The 22,915-nt window shown below is 35.9% G+C and overlaps 1 protein-coding gene across 1 annotated transcript in view; it reads left to right on the top strand.

Moving 5' to 3' along the window:
• TOPAZ1 (testis and ovary specific TOPAZ 1) overlaps positions 1-22,915 on the top strand; it is an 88,401-nt gene that overhangs the window by 61,372 nt on the left and 4,114 nt on the right. Inside the window, exons 13-18 of the mRNA XM_003926220.1 lie at positions 593-659; positions 1,786-1,960; positions 2,931-3,031; positions 5,977-6,142; positions 16,274-16,438; positions 18,588-18,791. Coding sequence (XP_003926269.1) covers positions 593-659; positions 1,786-1,960; positions 2,931-3,031; positions 5,977-6,142; positions 16,274-16,438; positions 18,588-18,791 — 878 coding nt within the window. The remainder of the gene's footprint in view (positions 1-592; positions 660-1,785; positions 1,961-2,930; positions 3,032-5,976; positions 6,143-16,273; positions 16,439-18,587; positions 18,792-22,915) is intronic.

Raw genomic sequence — 22,915 nt, 5'->3', positions numbered from 1 at the left:
CACACAGACTTTTAAGATCATTCCTTGTGGTCTATGTTCTGATCTTCCCAGATGCTTTCTGTTTTTTAGCATTTTCAGATTTAATGTGGACTCAGTCTTTGTGTCAGTATTTTTAAATCAATGTTAGATCTTTCTGGTAGTTTCCTCTTCAGTTCCCCCCGTCAGGTTTTGTGTGTTTACTTGCTCTGTTTTTGTTTTGGTCTGTCTTTGCTTGCCACAAATCCCGTGGAGCAGTAAGGGTAGGATAGGAGCAATAGAGATCATGTTTGGTCTTTTTTTTTCTCCTTTTAGTCACAGTTATTTTGAAGTTTTGGCATCTTCTGTCTTCAAGTTAGGCTGAAGGTATGATTTCATGTGGAATTTGCTTTTTCCTTCTTATTGTTTTGGGGAGGAAATAGTATAAAGTAGGTATCTATATCGCTCCCTTTTTTTTTTAAGCTCTGAAGAATGTTTATTGCATATTATATACATTCATTTTTTTTCTTCTGGTTTCTTAGGTATAAACTATAGAAAAGATTAATTAGATACGGCAGTGACTTTTAAGGCAATATACTTTAAATATAGCATAATTAACCCTTTTCTGTTGTTAAAGGTTACAGATGAGGCAATTTAAAAAGAACTGGAAGTGTGATTTAGATTCAGCCTTGAATAAATTAGAGGTATGATATTTATTATTCTATCCTTCTGAACCACAGTTCTGCCTAGGAGAAAAGAAAAAAAAAAGACATTTATTATTTTAAATACATCGCTGGGGTGTCTGAAAATCAATAGCAACCAAAAAGTTTTGAATAATAACTCCATTTTATGAAAAGTTTTAGGAATGTGGCTGTTATACAGAGAAAATGCTCAAGAAAAGGAAGTTTTATTTTTCTTACAAGTTAGTATTTTGAAATGCAAACATTTTAATTTCTAGAGTTGTAGACTGTTTTAAAAAGAATTCTAAAAATAATTGTTCAGTTTCAAAATTAACTTACATTAAAGTAAAATAATAATTATAAACTTAGTCTTTAATTCTTGAGGGTAGGCAGACTCACTCAGTTCACAGGAAAGCTGAGGTACTTGTTATGGATGGCTACAGTACATGAAATGGTGGAAGAAAGCCCAGCTCACACAGAACCCTCCAACCATTTAGCGTATAAGAAATGAGGACCTTAAGAATGATTATTACTTTTAAATTTAATATCATTTTTGTATGTATGTAGTAATTGTTGCTCTGGTTTTAATTAGTACTTTTATATCCTTTAGACTACTTTTTCGTTGTTGTGAAAGACTTTTTAACAGAAATTATAGAAAGATAAGTTTACTGAAATTTACTTTGTAGCTACTTTTGTAGAATGTAATGTCCAAAATGATATTTAGCCATTTATAATTTGGGCCCACATAACATTAAAAGGGAATTTCTAAAAGTAGTAAAATAATGCATTGCCCTGGAGCTAGCTCAAATCATGCTGCTCATCATCTGTTTTCCATAAAATCCATCTCCACTGTCAAGTTCAGGTTTGGGGGTGAGTATAGTTAAACACTTTAAGACCTGGATAATTAAAGCAAATGTGCATTGCTGTTTGGAATTTATAGAGGCTTTACTATAGCCAGAAAAGCAAACTTACAATAGTATATTATTGATGTGGTGCTTGTCAGTAAGTTTATAAGATTTGCAAATTTTGTCTTACTAATTTATGTATATCTAATGCGTAAACTTGCTTGACCCTAAAACCATGTTTGCATAAATGACATAGTTTTTATTCTTTTTTTTCTTTTTCGTTTTGTTTTTAATAATTTTTATAGCATTGTAAAGAAAAAGGTGACTGGACCACATTGGGAAAATTGTACCTTAATGTAAAAATGGGCTGTGAAAAATTTGCAGATTTTGAGACATTTTGTGTTTGCATTGCTAAAACACTCACAAAAAACTATGGAGAAGAAAGACCAGATGTTCCTTTTTGTGAATTTGCTGAAACAGGTAAAATGTAACTTTTGGCCTGAATATTGTGTATGAGGATGATGTGGTGTTCTTTTTTGTTTTTTAGAGACAGAGTCTTCCTCTCTTACCCAAGCTGGAGTCCAGGGGTGCAGTCATAGCCCACTGCAGCCCCGAACTCCTGGGCTCAAGAAATTCTGCTGCCTCAGCCTCCCAAGGAGCTGGGACTACAAGAACATGTCACTATACCCAACTAATTTTTTTATTTTTTGTAGAGACAGGATCTTGCTTCATTGCCCAGGCTAGTCTCAAACTCTTGCATTTAAGGGATCTTCCCACCTCAGCCTCTCAAATCACTGGTATTATAGACATAAGGCACAGCTTGGCCAGTGGCAGTGTTCTTAACAAGAATGTAAAACTCCTTAATATTTTCCAGGTTGTGAATAAATTAATGCAGTTTTCAGATACCCTTCCTTCTGTTTCTGAAGTTTTCCATCTATTTATTAAGTTAGAGTATAATGATAAAAAGTGAGGAATTGGTGTTTTAGTATCAGATGTTTTATATTCTTATTTTTCTTTTCACTCAAATTGGTAAAACTATTGCTAGCAAATTATACTGGAGCACCTGAAGTTTTGAATTATTTAAGTTGTTACTCTCTTTACTATTACAGGTAAATAGAATTTGTGTAGTTTTGAATTTGCTTTGTTTTTGACCTGAGTTCTTTACTACTGTAGCCTTTATCAGGGGTTAGCAAACTTTTTCTGTAAAAAGCCATATAGTAAATATTTTAGGCTTTGAACACACCACATGTGATCTCTCACATTGTTTTATTTTCTTTTTAAACAATGCTTTGAAAACAGGAAAACCATTGTTGGCTCATAGGCTATACAAAAACAGGGCACATTTTGCCAACACCTGGTCTTTGTGGTAGTATCAATAATTCTGTATTAATTTGGCTCTTCCATCATTTTAAGTGACTGTTTTCTTTTGTATGCCTGCTTTTTGTTTCAGTTAGCAAAGATCCACAAAACAGTAAAGTAGATAAAAGTGTACTGGGAAGAATCGGAATCAGTGCTTTGTACTCCTATCACAAGCTGTTGCAGTGGTCCAAGGTACTTCATGGAGTTTTTGTCTTAGCTTGGTATAAAGAGCATTAGCTTTAAAATTATGAACAGAATATAAGTTAACCCTGCCAATTAGGAGCTTGCTAATAATCATTCATTGATAAAATGGGACCCAGACTAGTGAGTGCTTTATTAGGTGGTATATTAAGCAAATGGCTACTATTTAAACTGGATGCAGTGGCATGTACCTATAGTTCCAGCTACTCGGGAAGCTGAGTTCAAGGCCATCCTGGGCAGCATGGACAGATTCCCATCTTTAAAAATAGTTGTTATTATAAAAATAAATAAAATCTCAGTATAGAGAACACTTAACCCATTTATGCCAGAAGTTGCAAAATTTTTTGTGGAAAAAATCAGACCTTGGTGATGACCTTGAGCAGTAGGATGTAAATAACTCCCACAAGCTTAACACTAGGCATAAATGGGTTAAGAACCCATGCTAAATGTCATATTTATTTGAAGTAACTTTCAACTTGTATTATTTTGCCAACACATGAGTATCAGTTATATTGTAATTTTAGAAGAGTTCAAGACATTTCTTTTTTTTCCCCTTTGTGATGGAGTTTCGCTCTTGCTGCCCAGGCTAGAGTGTAATGGTGTGATCTTGGCTCACCACAACCTCTGCCTCCCGGGTTCAAGCAATTCTTCTGCCTCAGCTTCCCAAGTAGCTGGGGTTACAGGCATCCACCACCACACCCAGCTAATTTTGTATTTTTAGTAGAGACAGGGTTTCTCATGTTGGTCAGGCTGGTCTCAAACTCCCGACCTCAGGTGATCCACCTGCCTCAGCCTCCCAAAGTGGTGGGATTACAGTTGTGAGCCACTGCACCCAGCTAAGACACATTTCTTAAGATGAACTCAGAATACTCACAATTAACAGAACTTCTTAAAAATCACCTCTTAGAATACCCCGGAACACTATATATGATATAACTTGATGTCTTTGAGTCTTAGCTTACCATGGATAGAGGTGGTTTAGCGACTCAAGACCATATTGTGTTACCATTCTTTAGATATTCCTGAGGTGGCAGGTGGAGTTATAGGCTCAGTAGAGTTCAAGTAGAGGACAGGGAAATCCAAAATAGGGAGGAAGTGCTCAGGATGGAGTTACATAGAGAGTGGAGTAGAGATTGTAGTCACTATTGATTTAACTATTAAAGTATATCTTTTGTTACTTGCTACTTTTATGAAGAGGTTATTTCATAATTGAGTATGTTCAATAACATTTTAGTACATGGTCACCTGTATACCTACAAAATTCATGAATAAAAAAAATTTTTTTTAACCTAGAATAGTTAAATAGAAAGTCTCCAGGCTCAAAAGTCTCCAGGAGGCTTTGCTTTTATTGTGTGGTAGGCCTGGAGTGGGCAAGATGTAGCTTGTGTCTGCTCTCACAATTGAGCTTAAGGTTCGTCATAGCATTAATATCCTGACTATTTAATGCTTGGGAATATAAGGACTACCTAACAAGAAGATCCTTTATAAAAACTCAGACTAGGCCAGGAGTGGTGGCTCATGCCTGTAATCCCAGCATTTTGGGAGGCCAAGGTGGGCAGATCACTTGAGGTCAGGAGTTCAAGACCAGCCTGGCCAACATGAAACCCCATCTCTACTAAAACATACAAAAATTAGCTGGGCATGGTGGTGCATGCCTGTAATCCCAGCTACTTGGGAGGCTGAGGCAGGAGAATTGCTTGAACCTGGGAGGCAGAGATCGCACCACTGCACTCCAGCCTGGGTGACAGAGTGAGACTCCATCTCAAGTTAAAAAAAAAAAAAAAAAGACTGATTTTGCTGAAATTTTAGAGTATTTTTAAATTTTATTTGGTTATTATTTCTTAAGACAGTAGATTGGTGAATTTTATCTATTTTAATTAAAATTTTAACCAATTTATTTAGAAAAGTATTTTATCACCTTAGTATGAATTTTTTAATGAAACCTATTCCTTTTTAATGTAAAAGTAAAATTGAAATTGAACTAAACATATCCCTTTTAAAATGCACTCATTTATACGGTCACCTTGAAAGTACCTTCACATCATAATAAGCATTTGATTGAACTAGTATAGGATATAAAACAAGGGTCTATACACTAAGGCCCATGGGCCAGAATTTACCCAAAGCCTGTTTTTATATAGCCCTCAAGCTAAGAATTTTTTTACATTTTAAAAGAGTTACAAACTTAAAAAACAACAATCAAAAAGAATGTACAACAGACTAAATGTGGCCTTAAACTATTTACTATCTGGCCATTTACAGGAAAAGCTTGCTGACCTATAGTATAAAATAATTATGTATGTCCAACTTCTGATGTCTAAACCAAAGGTAATTTTCATGTGGGATACATGAAATAATTAATCTACTCAATTAATAATTTTAGCTAACAATTTTATTTTTCACTATCATTCTTTTTCTAAATTTTTTGGGAGGTAGGGCAGGAGTTTTACCACACTGCCCAGGCTGGTCTTGAACTTCTGGGATCTAGTGATCATCCTATTTCAGCCTCCTCCTGAGTGTGTCTAAATTTGTTAACAAATTATTTTCATTTTTATTGTCTCTCCCTCCTAGATCCCAGACTGACCAACAGAAGAGAAGCAAAAACGTATAATCAGTAGTTTTCTAATGTTAACTAGAATCCTTTTGTCAAATGAAATCTTAAGGAGAAGTACAGTGTATAAAACAAAAAGAAGGCTGCTGTTAAAGGGGGTCTTGTGATATTGGTGGGAAGGGTGGTTAATATGAGGGAGAACCTTGCTTGTTCCTCTTTCTCTTTCATCTGTGAACAGTAAGGGGCTTAAGGAAAGAGTCTTGGTGCAGTTCAGCAGTCTAGGATGATGATTCAAACTGGATAATTGGCTTGTGAATAATTATCAGTGACTTTGTGTGTCTATAATTGATTGATACCCAATTAGCATTCTTTATTTTTATTCTAGGGAAGGAAGGTCTTAGATAAACTATATGAATTAAAAATACACTTTACAAGTTTAAAAGGACTTATAGGGCCTGAGATGTTAGCATCAAGATGTCAGATTGTGAATGTTGCAGCAGAAATTTTTCTAAAAAGTGGAAGCCTAAATGGTGCCATTTGGGTAATGAGGGGTAAGTTCTGATGTATGCAAGCATAAAATAATTTGTTAAACTTGTTATGCATTTTTGTCTATGTAATTAGTTTAAGTTGCTATTGAACTGTGGTTAATAGTTTGGTCTAAACCCTAGTGAAGATATGGGGTAGGAAAGGTTGTTATGTAAACTGAAAGGCAAAAGTTAACTTAGCCTTAAAGAAGAAATTATTGAGCCTTTGTTGATTTAGAAACTAGTTCTTTCTATGGCCTGGGCACCATACTTACTGTTTGCCCTGAATTATCCCAATTAATCTTCATAGAACACTGAGTTTGGAACTATGAAAATCCCCATTTTATTGATAAAAAAATGTTGCCAAAGATATTGACGAACTTGCCCAAAATGACGTAACAAGTAAGGAATGGAGGCCAAACTCAAACCCAGATAATCCAGCTTCAGAGCCCAGGCTTCAGCAGCTTTGTAAAACAGAAATCCTGATTGTAGTATGCATAAACTCTTGTCTTCACACATATAGGCAAACATGACTTCAAACCAAGATGAGTAGAGCTTACTTTCCTTGGTAAGGCAATTTTTCTAAGCAGAAATTACAATGACGTTAAGCCAGCAGGAACAAATAAGGTTAGTTTGGTATGAGAAAAATAAAACAGCGCAATAGTGTTATGACACTAATGAAGCTAATGATAGCTCTGGCTATTTGGACCATCAGACAGATTTTATTTGATAAAGTGGGATAAGAACAAAGAAACTTCAAGGATAACAAGAGTTTAGGTGGGAAGACAGAATCAATAAATAAAACAAATGGAGAACTTTAAAACACTAACACACATACTAGCACATATATATATGAATACATGTAATTCACATATAGGCACATATATGAACATGTGATTCATATATGGGAAATATATGTGTATAAAACACCTTGTATATGTTCAGTGCTGACGGTTTAATACAGAGGTTATGAGTAGGCTTCATTCAAAAGCTTGTTTGTAAAGGTATTCTTCAACTTAAACGTGATGAGTGAGGTTTCCTAAGTGGGAAGAGTGCCAAAATACAAAAATATAAATTAGTGAAATATAAGCCAGAGCTCACAAGCTCTGTGCGGAAAGAAGCAATGTGGCAGGAAATGGGAATGGGAAAACACTAGATAAAAATGAGCTTCAGTCACCTTACAATAGGAACCACCTGCCTAAAAGTTTGTGGCAAAACCAGTCTTTCTCAAACTAGAAACTGGGGGAGTTTTAGGAGGGATGTGGAGTGATCTGTGGAGATTTTGTTTTACATTTCAGTGTTGCCATTTTTAGACTAACTTTAAACTTCTATCAATTCTTTTTTTGCAGTGACAGTTTTACCTAAAGGTAATTTTCATAAGTAAAATTGTATTTCTACAAAAGAAGAGCCCACAGAAGTTTGCTCCATTGTTCCTAGAATTTTTTAATTCTTAAAAGGGTTCTATAGCGAACAGGCCATTCCTAAGAAAGGAATACAAATAGTTCAATCTCACTGATAATAAGTGAGATTAATACTCACTTGTAATAAGAGAAATGTACATTACAATTACAAATACCATTTTTGAATCCATTAGACTATCAAAGATCAAAGTTTGGTGATATGCTTTTCATGAGGGTATAGAGAAATAAGACATTCACAGAGGTCGTCTGTGGGAGCTTTTTGGCAAAATAAATGTCATAAGTTTAAAATGCATTTTTTTCATTTACTAATTCCATTTCTAGGAATTTGTATTGCATATACATTTATACCTGTATACAAAGGTATGCATATTAAATTATCTGGAATCTTTTGTTACACCAACAATGGTAACAAAGGATTCCAGGTAGCTTAAATCCTCATTCCAGTTGAACTGTGTTATAGCCAAATGATAAAGTAGAATGAGGCAGATCTGTAGGTGTCCATTTGGAATGATCTCCAAGATGTATTGCAAAGCAAAAAAAAAAAAAAAAGGAATATACAGAGCAGTTGCTACCATTTCAATAAAAATAATAATACAGTGGATAAATACATATTTGCTTATTTCCCTTAAAATATTTTTAGAAGGATGCACAAGAAACTAGTAATAGTGGCTGCCTCTGCCTATGGGAGGAGAAATTGCTTGGAGGACAGGGCAACCTATTAACATTTTGCGTATATTTTATTTTTTTTAAAATATGTCTTTATTACCTACTGAATTTGTAAAAGATGGGGTTATATACATTACTCAAGTTTGAGAAATGCAGAATATCTCACACATTTTTTTGTTTCGTGGGCGGCAGACTTTATGGCAAGAAGTCGTCTATTGTTTTGGCATTTCACTTTGACATTTCAAACTCTTTCTCAGCACTAGTGCTTTTTATCCTGCAAATGAGCAACAGAGTCCTACCATGCCTTCTCCCATACCAACCTAAAAAGTCTTAAAAACCATCATTTTATAATCTTTGTTCAGAGGCTGAAAAATAAGTATCTTAGCTCTCTATAATACAAATTTTGTAAAAAAAAATATATATATATGACATTTATTGAGAAACTGCCTTTGAATTTTGAAATAACTTATTGCTTTTATATAAATAATACATATCAATAAATATGAAAAGGTGGATAAGCAAAACTAATGATAAAAATCCCATATCATTTGGTCACCCAGAAATTGCTATTATCCACTTTAATGTTGCTATATGGACTCTTTTATACTGTGCTTTTTTTTTTTTCCAGGCAGTAGCCTTTTGATGAAAATTTCTTCTACAGCATCACTTAATGGGCTGCATGGTTTTCTATCTTATAAACAGACAGTTGGATAGATCCATCTTTTGATCCATGAATCCACTTTTACTGAACTGGCTTGTTTTTAGATTTTACTTATAAACAATAATCCCTGCTAAACATCACTGCTAAATCTCTTTCCTTAAGGATAAATTCTGACAGAATTGCTGTATTAAAGGGTAAAGACATTTTAAAGCTTTTTGGTAAATGTCAGCAAATTTGCCCTTATTGCTATTCAGATTTGCAGATGTTATTTCAGGTTTATTAGAAAGTCTCTTCTTTATGAGAAATTATTGGAGAGCTATTGCATTTAGGTATAGTTTCTATACAAACATGTCCTTTAGGGATCACAGGTGCAGATGTTAGTTGTCAGTTCCGGATGTTAGTGCCTGATATTATGGTTTTTGGTTATCAGACAGGCAGACTGGTACATTCCAGGTTATGCAAACCCTAATCTACCTATTTAGTACATTCCATTCCAGGTTTTTTCTCTGAAAAGCGTATGAAAGTCCTCTACACCTTCGGTTAGGTTATAGTAATTACAGTCTTCTTAACAATGTATGAAGATGCAGCTTATGAAATGCCCTTGCCAACAATGAGTATTATTTTTTTTTCTTTTCTCTCTGCTAATTTAATAGGGCAAAAGTTATATTCACAGCTTTACTTTGCATTTAATTATTAAAGAAATTTTTTGCCCATCTAAACCTTATTTTTTTGTGAATTGCCAGTTTATGTTCTTGGTCTGTTTTCTGAATTTAACATTTCTCTTCATTATGGGTTTCATAATAATGTGAGTATTCACTGTCTACCAAGCATTGTGCTAAATGTATTACTTGTGTCATATTGTCTAATCAATACTAACCCCATAACGTAGGTAATGGTATCCCAAGATGAGGACGCTGAGGTTCAGAGAACATCACACAACAAATAAGTGTAGACCAGGAATTCCAATCCAGGTCTGTCTGACTGCAAAGTCCATATTTTTAATTAGTACACCAGTACTATTATTTTCCTAGTTTCTGCTCTAATACACTTCATAAAATTGCAACTAGAGCAGAAGCACAAACTACACAAATAGATCCTGACCTGAGATAGTCAGCTTCCTGAGCAAAATGGTGATACTGAGCTTGTTTTGGTAAATCTAAGACAGTAGTTCTCAAGCTTGACCATCAGAATTTTCTAGAGGGCTTGTTAAAACGCTTATTACTGGGCCCACCTCCAGATTTTCTGATCCATTAAGTCTGGGGTGGGTCCTAAAAATTTGCATATCTGTGAAGTTTTTAAATGTTGTTGATGCCACTGATCTGGTGACCTCACTTTGAGGACCATTTCCCTGCAGCACTCTCACAGTGACATTTTCTCATTCCTTACCTGTGTTCTTAAACCATATTCACTCTAGTCACTCCCCCGAGTTTATTAACCACTGTTATAAGCACTACCATTTTTATTGTTTTTTAAGTTAATTACATTTAGAGTATTTCACCTGTGGTAGTATCTGGCACAGAGTAAATATTTAGTAAATATTAGTTGAGGTGAGTAGATGGATGGATGGATGGATTTTCTTCATTTATATATCTTTATACCTTCCAAGAAGGAAATAGATAGAGGTTTTAAAAGCATGTGTGTGTGGTTTTTTTTGTTGTTGTTTATACTATTAAATTTAGCGTAAAGATTAGCTCACACATGTGGACCAGTACCTATGATTACAGTACTAATATAAGCATATAAACAATGTTAATATTTAAGAAAAAATATGTTGTCTTCATTTTCAGTCAGTGGATGGATCTCCCCAGCACAAAGCTGTATTAGGCCAGGCCATCTTCAGTCTCTGATTTAATACCACAGTTCCACTTATATCTACTCATCAAGACCTACTACTTAAATCATTAACACCTCTTTCTCGAATAATTTTTACCAGATGTGAATCATTTACAGTCATGGGATTTTCAGTTATTTCTAAAATACTTCTTTGTACTTTTCTGTTTTGCTTGAGTTTTTTATAGTAAACATTTATATTTTAAAAATAAATACTTTATATTTTAAAAATAAATACCAGGCACAGTGGCTCATGCCTGTAATCCCAGCACTTTGGGAGGCCAAGGCAGTTTAATCACTTGGGCTTAGGAGACCAGCCTGGGCAACATAGTGAAACCCTGTCTCTACTAAAATACAAAAATTAGCTGGGTGTGGTGGCACACGCCTGTAGTCCCAGCTACTCAAGAGGCTGAGGCAGGAAAATTGGTTGAACCTGGGAGGCGGAGGTTGCAGTGAGCCAAGATCACACCACTGCACTGTAGCCTGACGCCTGGCAACAGAGTCAGACTCTTCTCCAAAAAAAATTTTTTTTTGATTAGTCAGGTGTGGTGGCACAGTCTCAGCTACTCAGGAGGCTGAGGTGGGAGGGCTGCTTGAGCCCCAGAGGTCAAGTCTGCAGTGAGCAGTGATCATGCCACTACACTCCAGCCTGAGCAACAGAGTGAGACCCTGTCTCAAAAAAAGAAAAACTTTTTTTTTTAAGTAGATCAAGCAACTTGGCCTCATCCAGATATTTGTGAAACCACAGATTCACTGTGATTTTCATATTTAATGTGATCTTTATAATTTTTAAATATACAATTAAATTATTAAAATTATAATGTAACACCTCAAATTTTCAGGTACCGTCAGTGATGTGTGTATCAATCACACTTAGGAAATAATCACACTGTACAATAATGTCCCTTTATATTGCAGTAGTTTTACGTATTAAAGATACTAGTCCTTGATCTCTTGGGTATTTACAAATATTTTTCCTACCTTTTCATTTTTCTCTAACTTTATGATGTTTTTTGCATTTTTGTTTGTTTTCTTTTGCCCACTGACATTTTTTTCTACTTAATTAAACTGCTTTTTAAATATTTAGTAATTTCTGTTTTCTATCATGCTTTTAGGCAGTCCTTAATTATCTCAAAGTTACATATTCATCTATATGTTCTTTCAATTTTTTCATTTCTTGTTAGTTTAAGTTTTGGTATGAGATAGCAACTTAATTTTATTTATCTCCTCCAAATGTTTTCACATTTCATCTTTTAATTACTTGAAATGCCATTTTTATCATGTATTAGAATCTTGATTCTGTTTCTGCACCTTTCTCCCAAGAATCTCTGTGTTTCTATGGTAGCACGATGTTCTTTTCATTTAATACAATCCTAGAATATGTGATACCTGTCTATTTAGGCAAGACCACTTTCACTCTTCTTCTAAATTATTCTTTGCTATTCTCAAGTGAATTTCAGAATTACTGAATCAGGTTTTAATCCAGTTCTGTAGGAAATTTGATTGGAATTATATTAAATAGATACCTTGGCTGGGCTTGGTGGCTCATGCCTGTAATCCCAGCACTTTGGGAGGCCGAGGCGGGCAGATCACTTGAGGTCAGGAGTTTGAGACCAGCCTGGCCAATGTTGTGAAACCCCATCTCTACTAAAAATACAAAAATTAGCAGTGCGTTGTGGTGGGTACGTGTATGCTACACGGGAGTCTGAGGCATGAGAATCACTTAAACCCGGGAGGAGGAGGTTGCAGTAAGCCGAGATTGTGCCACTGCACTTCAACCTGGACAATAGAGCGAGATTCAGTCTCAAAAAAATAAAATAAATGTATACCTAAAGGGAAGAATAGGTATCTTTACATAGTCCCACATTTTGCTATTCACTATTGTAAAGGATAATTGTTTGATAGTCTCACTGACTAGTCTGAAAATTCATTTAATAGTTTTATGTTGCTGGTGTATGTATTCAAAATCTTGCATGAATAATGATTGAATGTGCATCTGTTGGAAAGTAAGTGGATAAAAAAAGACAGGCTATTATAGAAAATATGCTCTCCCTTTGATTCTGAGGCTTTAGACAAATAGAAAATATTTCCCAAATATGAAATAGAGAAAAACATGAAGATGAATGCAGTAATAACTTTTATTGCTGTAAAACTAGTATTAAGTCCACTAGTAAACTGTTTCTTATTCTTGGGAATTTAATTCTCATAAGAGTTCTCATGAAATATTCATCCTAGTATTTATGTTGGTAAAATTGTGAACTAGCTGGATTAGTTAAATTTAAAGCTATTAATTTCCAAGTGACTTCTCAGTTATCAGTTAACTTTGATACATAAAATAATCAGCTTACTCAGATTTTTTTTTTCTTAACAACAGTGGTTTTATTGTGTTTGGTCCATAGACAGTATTTCACATTATTTCATGGTACAGGGCCCCTGAAATGGGGGTCCCTGTGCAGCACTTGGTGGGGCGTGTGGCAGGGGAGTGATGAAGCAGTATAGCTGGTCAGGCCCAGAAGGGGAGAAGGAGGGCTGGGGGCTCCTTAAAACCTACTGAGGGGCCAGGCATGGTGGCTCATGCCTGTAATCCCAGCACTTTGGGAGGCTAAGACAGGCAGATCACCTAATGTCAGAAGCTTGAGACCAGCCTGGCCAACATGGGGAAACCCGGCCTCTACTAAAAATATAAAAATGAGCTGGGCATGGTGGTGCACGCCTGTAGTCTCAGCTACTCAGGAGGCTGAGGCAGGAGAATTGCTTGAACCTGGGAGGCAGAGGTTGCAGTGAGCTGGGATCGCGCCACTGCACTCCAACCTGGGCGATAGAGCGAGACTCCGTCACAATAAAAACCTATTGAAAGCCACGGTGGGGCTGGGGGATTAGCATAGAGTCGGGGTCAGACTTAGCCCCAACAAATCAGAATTCCACTGCCTTGTATGAGCCTCAATTTCCCCGCCAGGCCCCGGGGCAGGTCTGAGGGTCTGAGGCCTATGGATCTGAGGGTCCTAGGAAAATCCAGCCATTCAGAAGGCTGAGATATTTTAGCATCGTGGCTGTGCCCCCTCTCCCAGGGGACTTATTTCCCAGCAACCTTTCCACTGTCCCCACCCCATTCCTTGGGAAAAAAATACATATTTTTTCTTTTCTTAATAATTCCTGAAGCTTTTGCAGGTACAGAAACCACAAACTGATCTGTTGACAAAAAGGGGAAGAGGAGAGGCAACTGGAAACTTTTGGGGACCGGTTCCCTTTCATGTCCAGGTCTCTTCTCCCCAGCGCAGCTTGGCCCACAACCTGGATGTGCTAGCAGGGACCCTTACCCTACATGCATTGGGATATAGCTTGGCCCCTCCCCCCATGGCCAGATGGCTCAATCCTGCAAAGGAACCAGGGCAAGGGATGGGGAAAACCCTGCCGCCTGATCCCATGCTGCCACTCACAGACCCTCAGTTGATTGGCAGCACCGAACAGGTTCTAAAAAAAAAAAAAAAAAAAAAAGCCGGGCATGGTGGCTCAAGCCTGTAATCCCAACACTTTGGGAGGCTGAGGCGGGTGGATCACGAGGTCAAGAGATCGAGACCATCCTGGTCAACATGGTGAAACCCCATCTCTACTAAAAATACAAAACATTAGCTGGGCATGGTGGCGCGTGCCTGTAATCCCAGCTACTCAGGAGGTTGAGGCAGGAGAATTGACTGAACCCAGGAGACGGAGGTTGCGGTGAGCCGAGATCGCGCCATTGCACTCCAGCCTGGGTAACAAGAAACTCCATCTCAAAAAAAAAAAGAAAAAAGAAAAGAAAACACAGAAAAACCCAAAAACTCAGACAGGGAGACAATGTGGGGAGAGAGCATGCAAGATCAGATTTTCTTATATAGCTAAACAGTTTGATAAAAAATTTTAAATGAATCTCATAAAATATCATATATACTTTCCAAAAAATGTGACCATTACCCTACCTTAAGTATTTTAAAAAAAAAAAAGTATTAAAGAAAAACAATGCAATTTTTGTGAGGAAAGGTTTACATAGTCTACTTTTTGTATGTTGGATATATGTAACAGATAAAAAATAATTAAAGTAAAATTCACTTTATAAGGAATAGTGAACTAACAGTTTTACTTTTAATGGGAATTATGTTTAACAGATGATCATACAGTCTTTGAAGATACTAAGTTCATTTACATTTCTCCATATATTAAAATTTCAACAAATGTAGGAGTAAATTAATGAAAGTGTCTAAGTGAGTTAATATTCTTAAAACACTTAGAACATTCCAACACATAGTATAACTCTGTTAAGTCAATCAATCAAGTGAGCTCCAGTAATTGAAAAGCTCCTTTTTAAAGCTTTATACTGGATACTGAAAGCTTTCTTTTGTTATCATATATTTGAATTACCAACTTTTTCTTCAATACTTTTTATATTCACTGTGCTGGGAAGACCATAAAAGAAAAGGATTACGTCTATATTTAGTCCAGTTGAAAAACAGCACCAAAATGTGATTTGGATGTTATGTATAGTAATGTTTCATTATGTGTATAATGATTGAGTAAATTAAGTAAACGATAAAATATTTACATTTCTAACATTTTAGCACCTCAGTGTTCTGTACTACAGTCTCCCACTGTTTTTCTTAATGTGAAAATCAGGGCAGAAATTAAGGAACTTCTGCATTATAGGTAAATTCTTTTTTTTAAAAGAAGCTCTGAGATCTGTTGGTCTGAGAGTCCTAGGATGGGTGTGATGGGTACATAGTTAATTTTATTGTTATGCTTTTATAACATATATTAGATATTATTCTATATACAACAATGATTTCATAATAGAAATTGTTTTTTAAATAGACAGAAATTGTTAATAGAAGCTATTCCCTGGCTGGGCAGGCGTGATGCCTCACACCTGGTAATCTCACCACTTTGGGAGGCCAAATCGGGTGGATCACGAGGTCAGGAGATGGAGATGATCTCAGCTAACACAGTGAAACACCATCTCTACTAAAAATACAAAAAATTAGCCAGGCATGGTGGCATGCGCCTGTAGTACTAGCTACTTGGAAGACTGAGACAGGAGAATCACTTGAACCTGGGAGGCCGAGGTTGCAGTGAGCCAAGATCACACCACTACACTGCACTCTAGCCTGGGTGACAGAGCAAAACTCTGTCTCAAAAAAAAAAAAAAAAAAAAAAATCCCCAGTAACACCAAAACTAACTAAATTAGGTATTTATTGTGAAATTGTTAAGCTTATCCACATGAATATTATATACTAAAGCAAATACAATAATTTGAACTTTTTGTATAAAAATAAACATTACCTTTAAAATTAGTAATTGACTAGTACACTTAGAAGAATAATTAATTAACAATAAGTATAAGAAAGTGGCCATTAGTTTGCATCTTCTTCCAATGATGATTATCACTATATCAGTTATTTCAAATAAATTTCAGCCATGGTTATCTTTTCTGAGTACACATATTTAAGTTTCCAATTTCTCCAAAAGATATTTTGAAATATTAGTTGTGATTATATTGTTAAGTGTCATTTTAATGGTATAAAATATTCATATTTTTTTCTTTTTGTAAGAGTCAGAATGGATAATCGATACGCCTCTGTGGCCTTGTGATCGGCTGGATGTGCTTAATCGACATAATTTGCTCTGTACAATTGCACATGACATCTTAGCCAAGAACCTTTTTAGACAGGCATTTGAAGTTTTGCAGAATCTACCAGGTTTTCAGAATTCTCAAGGTATGTTTTTTAAAAGTCTCACTTAATTATCTGTTGCCCATCTGGTGTTTAACTGTTAATAAGAAACAGTTGTCCACCTGTTTTGATTGAATTTTCTATTCCAGCATATTTTTTAATGAAGTAGTTTTCTGTACAATGTGTTCTCTGCAAATTGAATGTGTTTTCCTGATGGTTTGAAAAAATCAGAGATGCTTACGTTTGGGTTGTATGCCAGCACTTCCTAAGACAAGCATTTTTTTCATTCCTTTTTTCCTACTTCTGTCAAGTCATCGGTAAACAATATGTTTAAATGCCCCGAGCAAGCTTTTTCTCTTATCACTGAATAAATACAGAACTTAGTTTACATTAACTAGGAACACAGGTAAACCAGAATGAAATGGAGGAAATGAAACAGATGCCAAGCTCAAAAAAATACCAGTGCAGGCAATGGTAGGCAGTACTCTTGAATGTTGGGTATCCATGAGCAAAAGCTTTGGGTCAAGAATGAGCTGTGTGATAGGTTCAGAGGATGATGAAAACATTAACTTCAGGGCCTCCCCTCAGTACTTTCATCATATTATTTATAAATTTTCATTTTTCCACTTAATTCCCCTATGCTCCTGTATTGTAATTAGCATTCTTATCTGTTTCTCCTTCTACAGAGTGAGCTCAATCAAGGTGGTAATATTTTCTTTACCTTGGTATTCCTGGCCTAATGGCTGCTATCTAGCAATCTCTTAATATACAATTACTTGGTAATAAAACAAACTAGTAATAGGGAGATTAGACAGATAGTTGTGCCAGATTTTGGAAGACCTAAAGGAGTTTTCTTCTCTTGTGTATAATAAAAAGGGGTCACTAGAGTTTTGGGTCTAGGGAGTGAGATAATGAAGTTGGTGTTTCAGGGAAGTTCCTCTGGCAATAGTGTTTAGGGAAATACTAAAAGTAGAGAGCTTGATTTCCTGATAAGGCCTGGATAACTAAAAGATTCTAAAACTATAAAGAACTACAGTCTGGCTCAAAAACCTAACTGATTGAATATAGGGAATACAAAAAAAAGTCTCTAAGATGACTTCTCTTTCTTTTAAGAGTGACTAAAGGGAGCCGGGCACGGTGGCTCAAGCCTTTAATCCCAGCACTTTGGGAGGCCGAGGCTGGTGGATCACGAGGTCGAGAGATCGAGACCATCCTGGTCAACACGGTGAAACCCCGTCTCTACTAAAAATACAAAAAATTAGCTGGGCATGGTGGCACGTGCCTGTAATCCCAGCTACTCAGGAGGCTGAGGCAGGAGAATTGCTTGAACCCAGGAGGCGGAGGTTGCGGTGAGCCGAGATCGCGCCATTGCACTCCAGCCTGGGTAACAAGAGCGAAACTCCGTCTCAAAAAAAAAAAAAAAAGAGTGACTAAAGGAATAGAAAACCTATTAAAGGATTGTTTTAAATTTGAGAGTAAATATTTATTAGGGGATGATTTATTTTTAGTCAAGGGATATATAAGGCTAAGGTCTGAACTGTATATAATGCAAACAGAATCAAGAAATTATTCAAGACACTACGGATACAGTCACATGTGGGGATCAAATACAGAGGTCTTAATGCAACCTCTGAAATTTTTGTCAAACTTCTTTTTATCTTCTCCATTGCAAAGGAAGTTAATGGTATTGCTTTTGTCTAATGCTTTTTTGTTTCTTACTTAGAGAATATGTAAGATAGGTTGGGCATGGTGGCTTATGGCTGTAATCCCAGCACTTTGGGAGGCCAAGGCAGGCAGTTCACTTTAGCCCAGGAATTTGAAACTAGTCTGGGCAACATGGTGAAACCCTGTCTCTACAAAAAATATAAAAATTAGCCAGGCCTTGTGGTGTGCACCTGTAGACCCAACTTACTTAGGAGACTAAGGCTAGAGGATGACTTGAGCCCAGGAGGTGAAGATTGCAGTGAGCCAGCATCATGCCACTGCACTCCAGCCTGGCCGACAAAGCGAGACCCTGTCTCGGAAAAGGAGAAGAAAAATAAAGAGAATATATAAGATGATTGTATTTTAGTGACTGTGACTCCTATAATGGGTAAGAAAAGGTCAAGGAGAGGAGAAAGAAAAAGGAGTATAAGATGAAAGTTTGAGATACTAAGATAAATCAATTTTATTATATCATTTTTTTTCATTTCAGAAACTGTGGAAGTCTCACAATATAGTGTTCTTTTTAATAAGCTTCTAGATTCCTGTATAGAAAGCAACAGTCTTGGTATGTCATCCTCTGTGGCAGAATTCATGATTTCAAAGAGCATACCTATTGATTTTTCCTTTCTTAGAAGATTAATTACTTCTTTAGGAAGGAGTTGTTTATGGCTCAAAGCCAGAGCCCACTACAAAAGTAAGTTACTTTTAAAATGTTTTGATATATTGGTTTATAATTTTATTATCTGACAGAATTTATAATATTTAAGATTAGATATTTTTATATATTAAAAGAGCATTAATACATATTCAAATATGGTGGTCTCAACAGATCTGTGCTGTCTTTTGAAACCTATTGTTTCTCTTGTTTCCAATTGTTTTCCTTGTTTCCAGTCTTTCCAATTTTTAATCTTTATTTCTTGCACACTAGCTTTTCCACTAGAGGGCAAGCAAAGGGAACAAATGACAGGATTGAACCAGTTTGGCATACCTTATAAATAATACAGGAGTAAAACAATTGGGTAGAATGAAGTTTAAAGAATATCTGTGTTTTCATTTATCTCTGCTATATCCCTAATTGTTATAACTAAGAATATTCAATAGCAGATCACATCAGAAGCACAAAGGCTGCCATACAATGAAACATGGTATGTTTTTCACATGGCTTCTAGTAATAGAACTTTGTTAATCTATTTACAGCTGTTGTTCTCTAACAAACAAGCCTGGAAAACTAGTGTTTTCTCTAGTCCAAGCCACTTTGCAGGTATTTTAATTAGAAAGTAATTCCATGTAGATTCTAGAGCTAGAAAAGAATTGTTTTTTTACCTTCATGAGTGATTTGTCTTCAATTACCATTTCTACCACTTTCATGTATATAACAAATATTTGTGTGCCCACTCTGTGTCACCCTGTATCAGATGTTTCAAACATCCTAGCCACTGCTACCTGTTTTTCAGACAACCAGCTGTGATCAGTTTAGCACGTGGTAACTTTTTTTCCCCAATGAAATGGGAAAGAAAATATTAGGGCACATTATAGTAGTAAGATTAATTGTTTGATAAAATTTTCACTTTAGTTGCATATATGCACATATGTATGCTGGGTCATTATGTAAAATGTGTTTCTTGTAGGTTATAATCAAAAGAAGTTTTAAGCTGAGTTTCTTAAAAAGGGTGATCCACAATTTAGAGGAAAGATAAAACTGTTTGTTCATAATACCTAATTTCAGTTTTGTGGTTATGTTTCAACTCTTTACTATTTACCTTCAGACTTCTAGAAACCATACACACCCACATATATGTGTATGTGTGTGATTTTCGTTTCTAGAATTGAAATTAATGAGAATAATTTATTTTTTATATAACTGTGCAACTTGGGGGAGATACCATCAGAAGGTGTTTATATGCCACAGGAACAAGTATAAGCTCAGACATTTAAATGAGATTTCTATACATATTTCTATTTTGTAGTTGGAAATAAAATTTTATATTAAAGGATCCTAACAATCATTTATTTTAAAAAATTTTAACAACTTTATAGAAGTATAATTCAAATGCCATATAACTTACCCATTTAATGTATACAAGTCAATGGTTTTACTGTATTTACAGAGTTGTTTAACCATCACCATAATCAGTTTTAGAATATTTTCTTCACACCAGAAAGAAACCTCGTATCCATTAGCTGTCATTCCTCACTCCTGCAAATTCACTTTATTCAGTCCTAGTAAGAATTACTTTTAAAGATTTTTTTAGCAGTATGTTAAAGCAATTAATGTCTATGTAAAATACACTACCTTTGTCTTGGAACTTTTTTTTCTTTTTTTGAGACGGAGTCTTGCTCTGTTGCCACACTGGAGTGCAGTGGCATGATCTTGGCTCGCTGCAACCTCCAACTCCGTGGTTCAAACACAATTATCCTGCCTCAGCCTCCCAAGTAGCTGGGATTACAGGCATGTGCCACCATGCCCAGCTAATTCACAACATTGTGAAATGCCCAGAGATGCTTAACACTTGCAAGAAGAGCCTTTCAATGGCATCTAATAATGTCTAGTAGTACTTTATTTGGGACTTAAGGCTGGCTTTCTTCAAGACACTGTTAAGACTTGGTGCCAGTGCCTTTGTTTTGAGTGCCTTTGTTTTGACTTTTTTACAACTTTTTTTCTTTTAGTATTTTTTATGGCTTTATTGAGATAATTTCACATATAATGAAATTCATTCACTTAAAGTATATAATACATTTGTTTTTGTATAGTCACATAGTCATGCAGCCATCACCACCATTTAAGTTTAAAACATCTTTAACACCTCCAGAAAAAGAAACTTTTATAAGCATTTCTTCTCCATTCCCTAGTTGTCTCCTCTTCCACCCTAGTCCTACAGCAACTAATTTATTCTCTGTCTCCATGAATTTGCCCATTCTAGACAGATCATGTAATGGAATCATACAATACATGGCTTTTAGTGACTGGCTTTTTTTTTTTTTTTTTTTTTTGAAGACCCAGTCTCACTCTGTCACCCAGGCTGGAGTGCAGTGGCGCAATCTCCACTCATTGCAACCTCCGCCTTCCAGGTTCAAGAGATTCTCCTGCTTCAGCCTCCCGAGTAGCTGGGATTACAGGCACGCACCACCATGCCTAGCTAATTTTGTATTTTTAGTAGAGACAGGGTTTTACTATGTTAGCCAGTCTGGTCTCAAACTCCTGAGCTCAGGTGATCCTCCTGCCTCAACCTCCCAAAGTGCTGCGATTACATGAGTGAGCCACCACGCCTAGCTGTGACTGGCTTCTTAGACTAGGATTTTCAAATTTCAATGTTGTAGCATGTATCAGTAATATATTCCTTTTTATTGCTAAACAATATTCTATAGAATAGAATTTGTTTATTCTTTGGTTGATGGACATTTGAGTTGTTTTTACTTTTTGGCTATTGTGAATTGTGCTACTTTGAATATTTACATAAATTTTTTATGGGTATATACGCATTCATTTCTTTTGGGAGAATTGCTGACTAAATAAATCTATATTTAGCTTTTTGCCAAACTCCCAAACTGTTTCCCGAAGAAGCTGCACCATTTTATATTTATACTCCCATCAGCCATGTATGGGATTTCCTGTTTCTTTATATCTTCATCAACAGTTGTTACTGTGTTTTTTATTTTAGCCTTCCTCCTAGTGGATGTTAAGTAATATATCATTATGGTTTTGATTTTCATATCCTTAATGACTAATGATGTTGAGGACCTTTTCATACAGTCATCGGTCATTTGTATATTTTCTTTTAAGAGTGTCTATGAAATCCTTTGCCCTTTTTTGATTGGGTTCTTTTGGTTGTAAGACTGTATTCATACATATATACATGTGTACATATGCATTTATATACACTCTGTATACAAATCCCTTTTCAGATATATGAATTACAAATATTTTGTCCATCTTGTGAGTTGTCTGTTACTTTCTTGATGGCTTTGCCTTGCTTTCATGCCAGACTAATCAGGAGGAGATTGTCCAGGGACAGCAAAGTTGCCTTCCCCATGTTCCTGGTTTGTTCTCCCTTGTCCTAAAAATACTACTTTTCTCTCAGAACTGAAAAATCAGGAGAGAGATGTTATTAGTATGTCTTTCCATTACTTCCCACCCCCAGAATCAAATGTATTTTTCTTTTCACATTTCATTTTGAGTGAAAAAAATCGTATTAGTAGATTTCTACTTAATCCGTTATTTTCTATTTTTAAATTCTGTTAAGAAAATTTAAATAAGAATGTATGTAAATTATACTTACCCAAAACTAGTAAAATTAATGAGTTAACAGTTTGTTGCTCCTTGCAGTGACCTAGGGAGGTAGGAATACCTAGTGGTTAGGAATCCGAAATCTGGAGCTAGAAAGTGGGCACCCCATAAAGGCTTGGAGAGCCTGAGTCCTTACCAAAGCCCCTCATCTATAACATGGGAGTAATTGTACCTAATTTCAAAGGTAGCAGATTGTCAGGTTAAAATGGGGTAAAACCTGTGTGTTTAGCACATGTACCTGGCACATCATAGTAGGTATTCAAACATTAGCTATTACCCACATTAGAAAGATTTCTTCAAGAAACTTATCCTAACAAAACTTTTTTTTTTTTTTTCCCTGAAACAGAGTTTTGCTCTTGTTGCCCAGGCTGGAGTGCAATGGTGCAGTCTCAGCTCACTGCAGCCTCCATCCCCCACGTTCAAGCAGTTCTGCCTCAGCCTCCCAAGTAGCTGGGGCCACAGGCACGCACCAGCACGCCCAGCTAATTTTTGTATTTTTGGTAGAGATGGGGTTTCACCATGTTGGCCAGGAT

Source organism: Saimiri boliviensis, chromosome 8 (genome assembly GCF_048565385.1).
Source record: "Saimiri boliviensis isolate mSaiBol1 chromosome 8, mSaiBol1.pri, whole genome shotgun sequence".
NCBI classification, from domain to species: domain Eukaryota; kingdom Metazoa; phylum Chordata; class Mammalia; order Primates; family Cebidae; genus Saimiri; species Saimiri boliviensis.
Note: the sequence above shows the minus strand (reverse complement) of the source record. Positions and strands in the feature narration are given on the sequence as shown.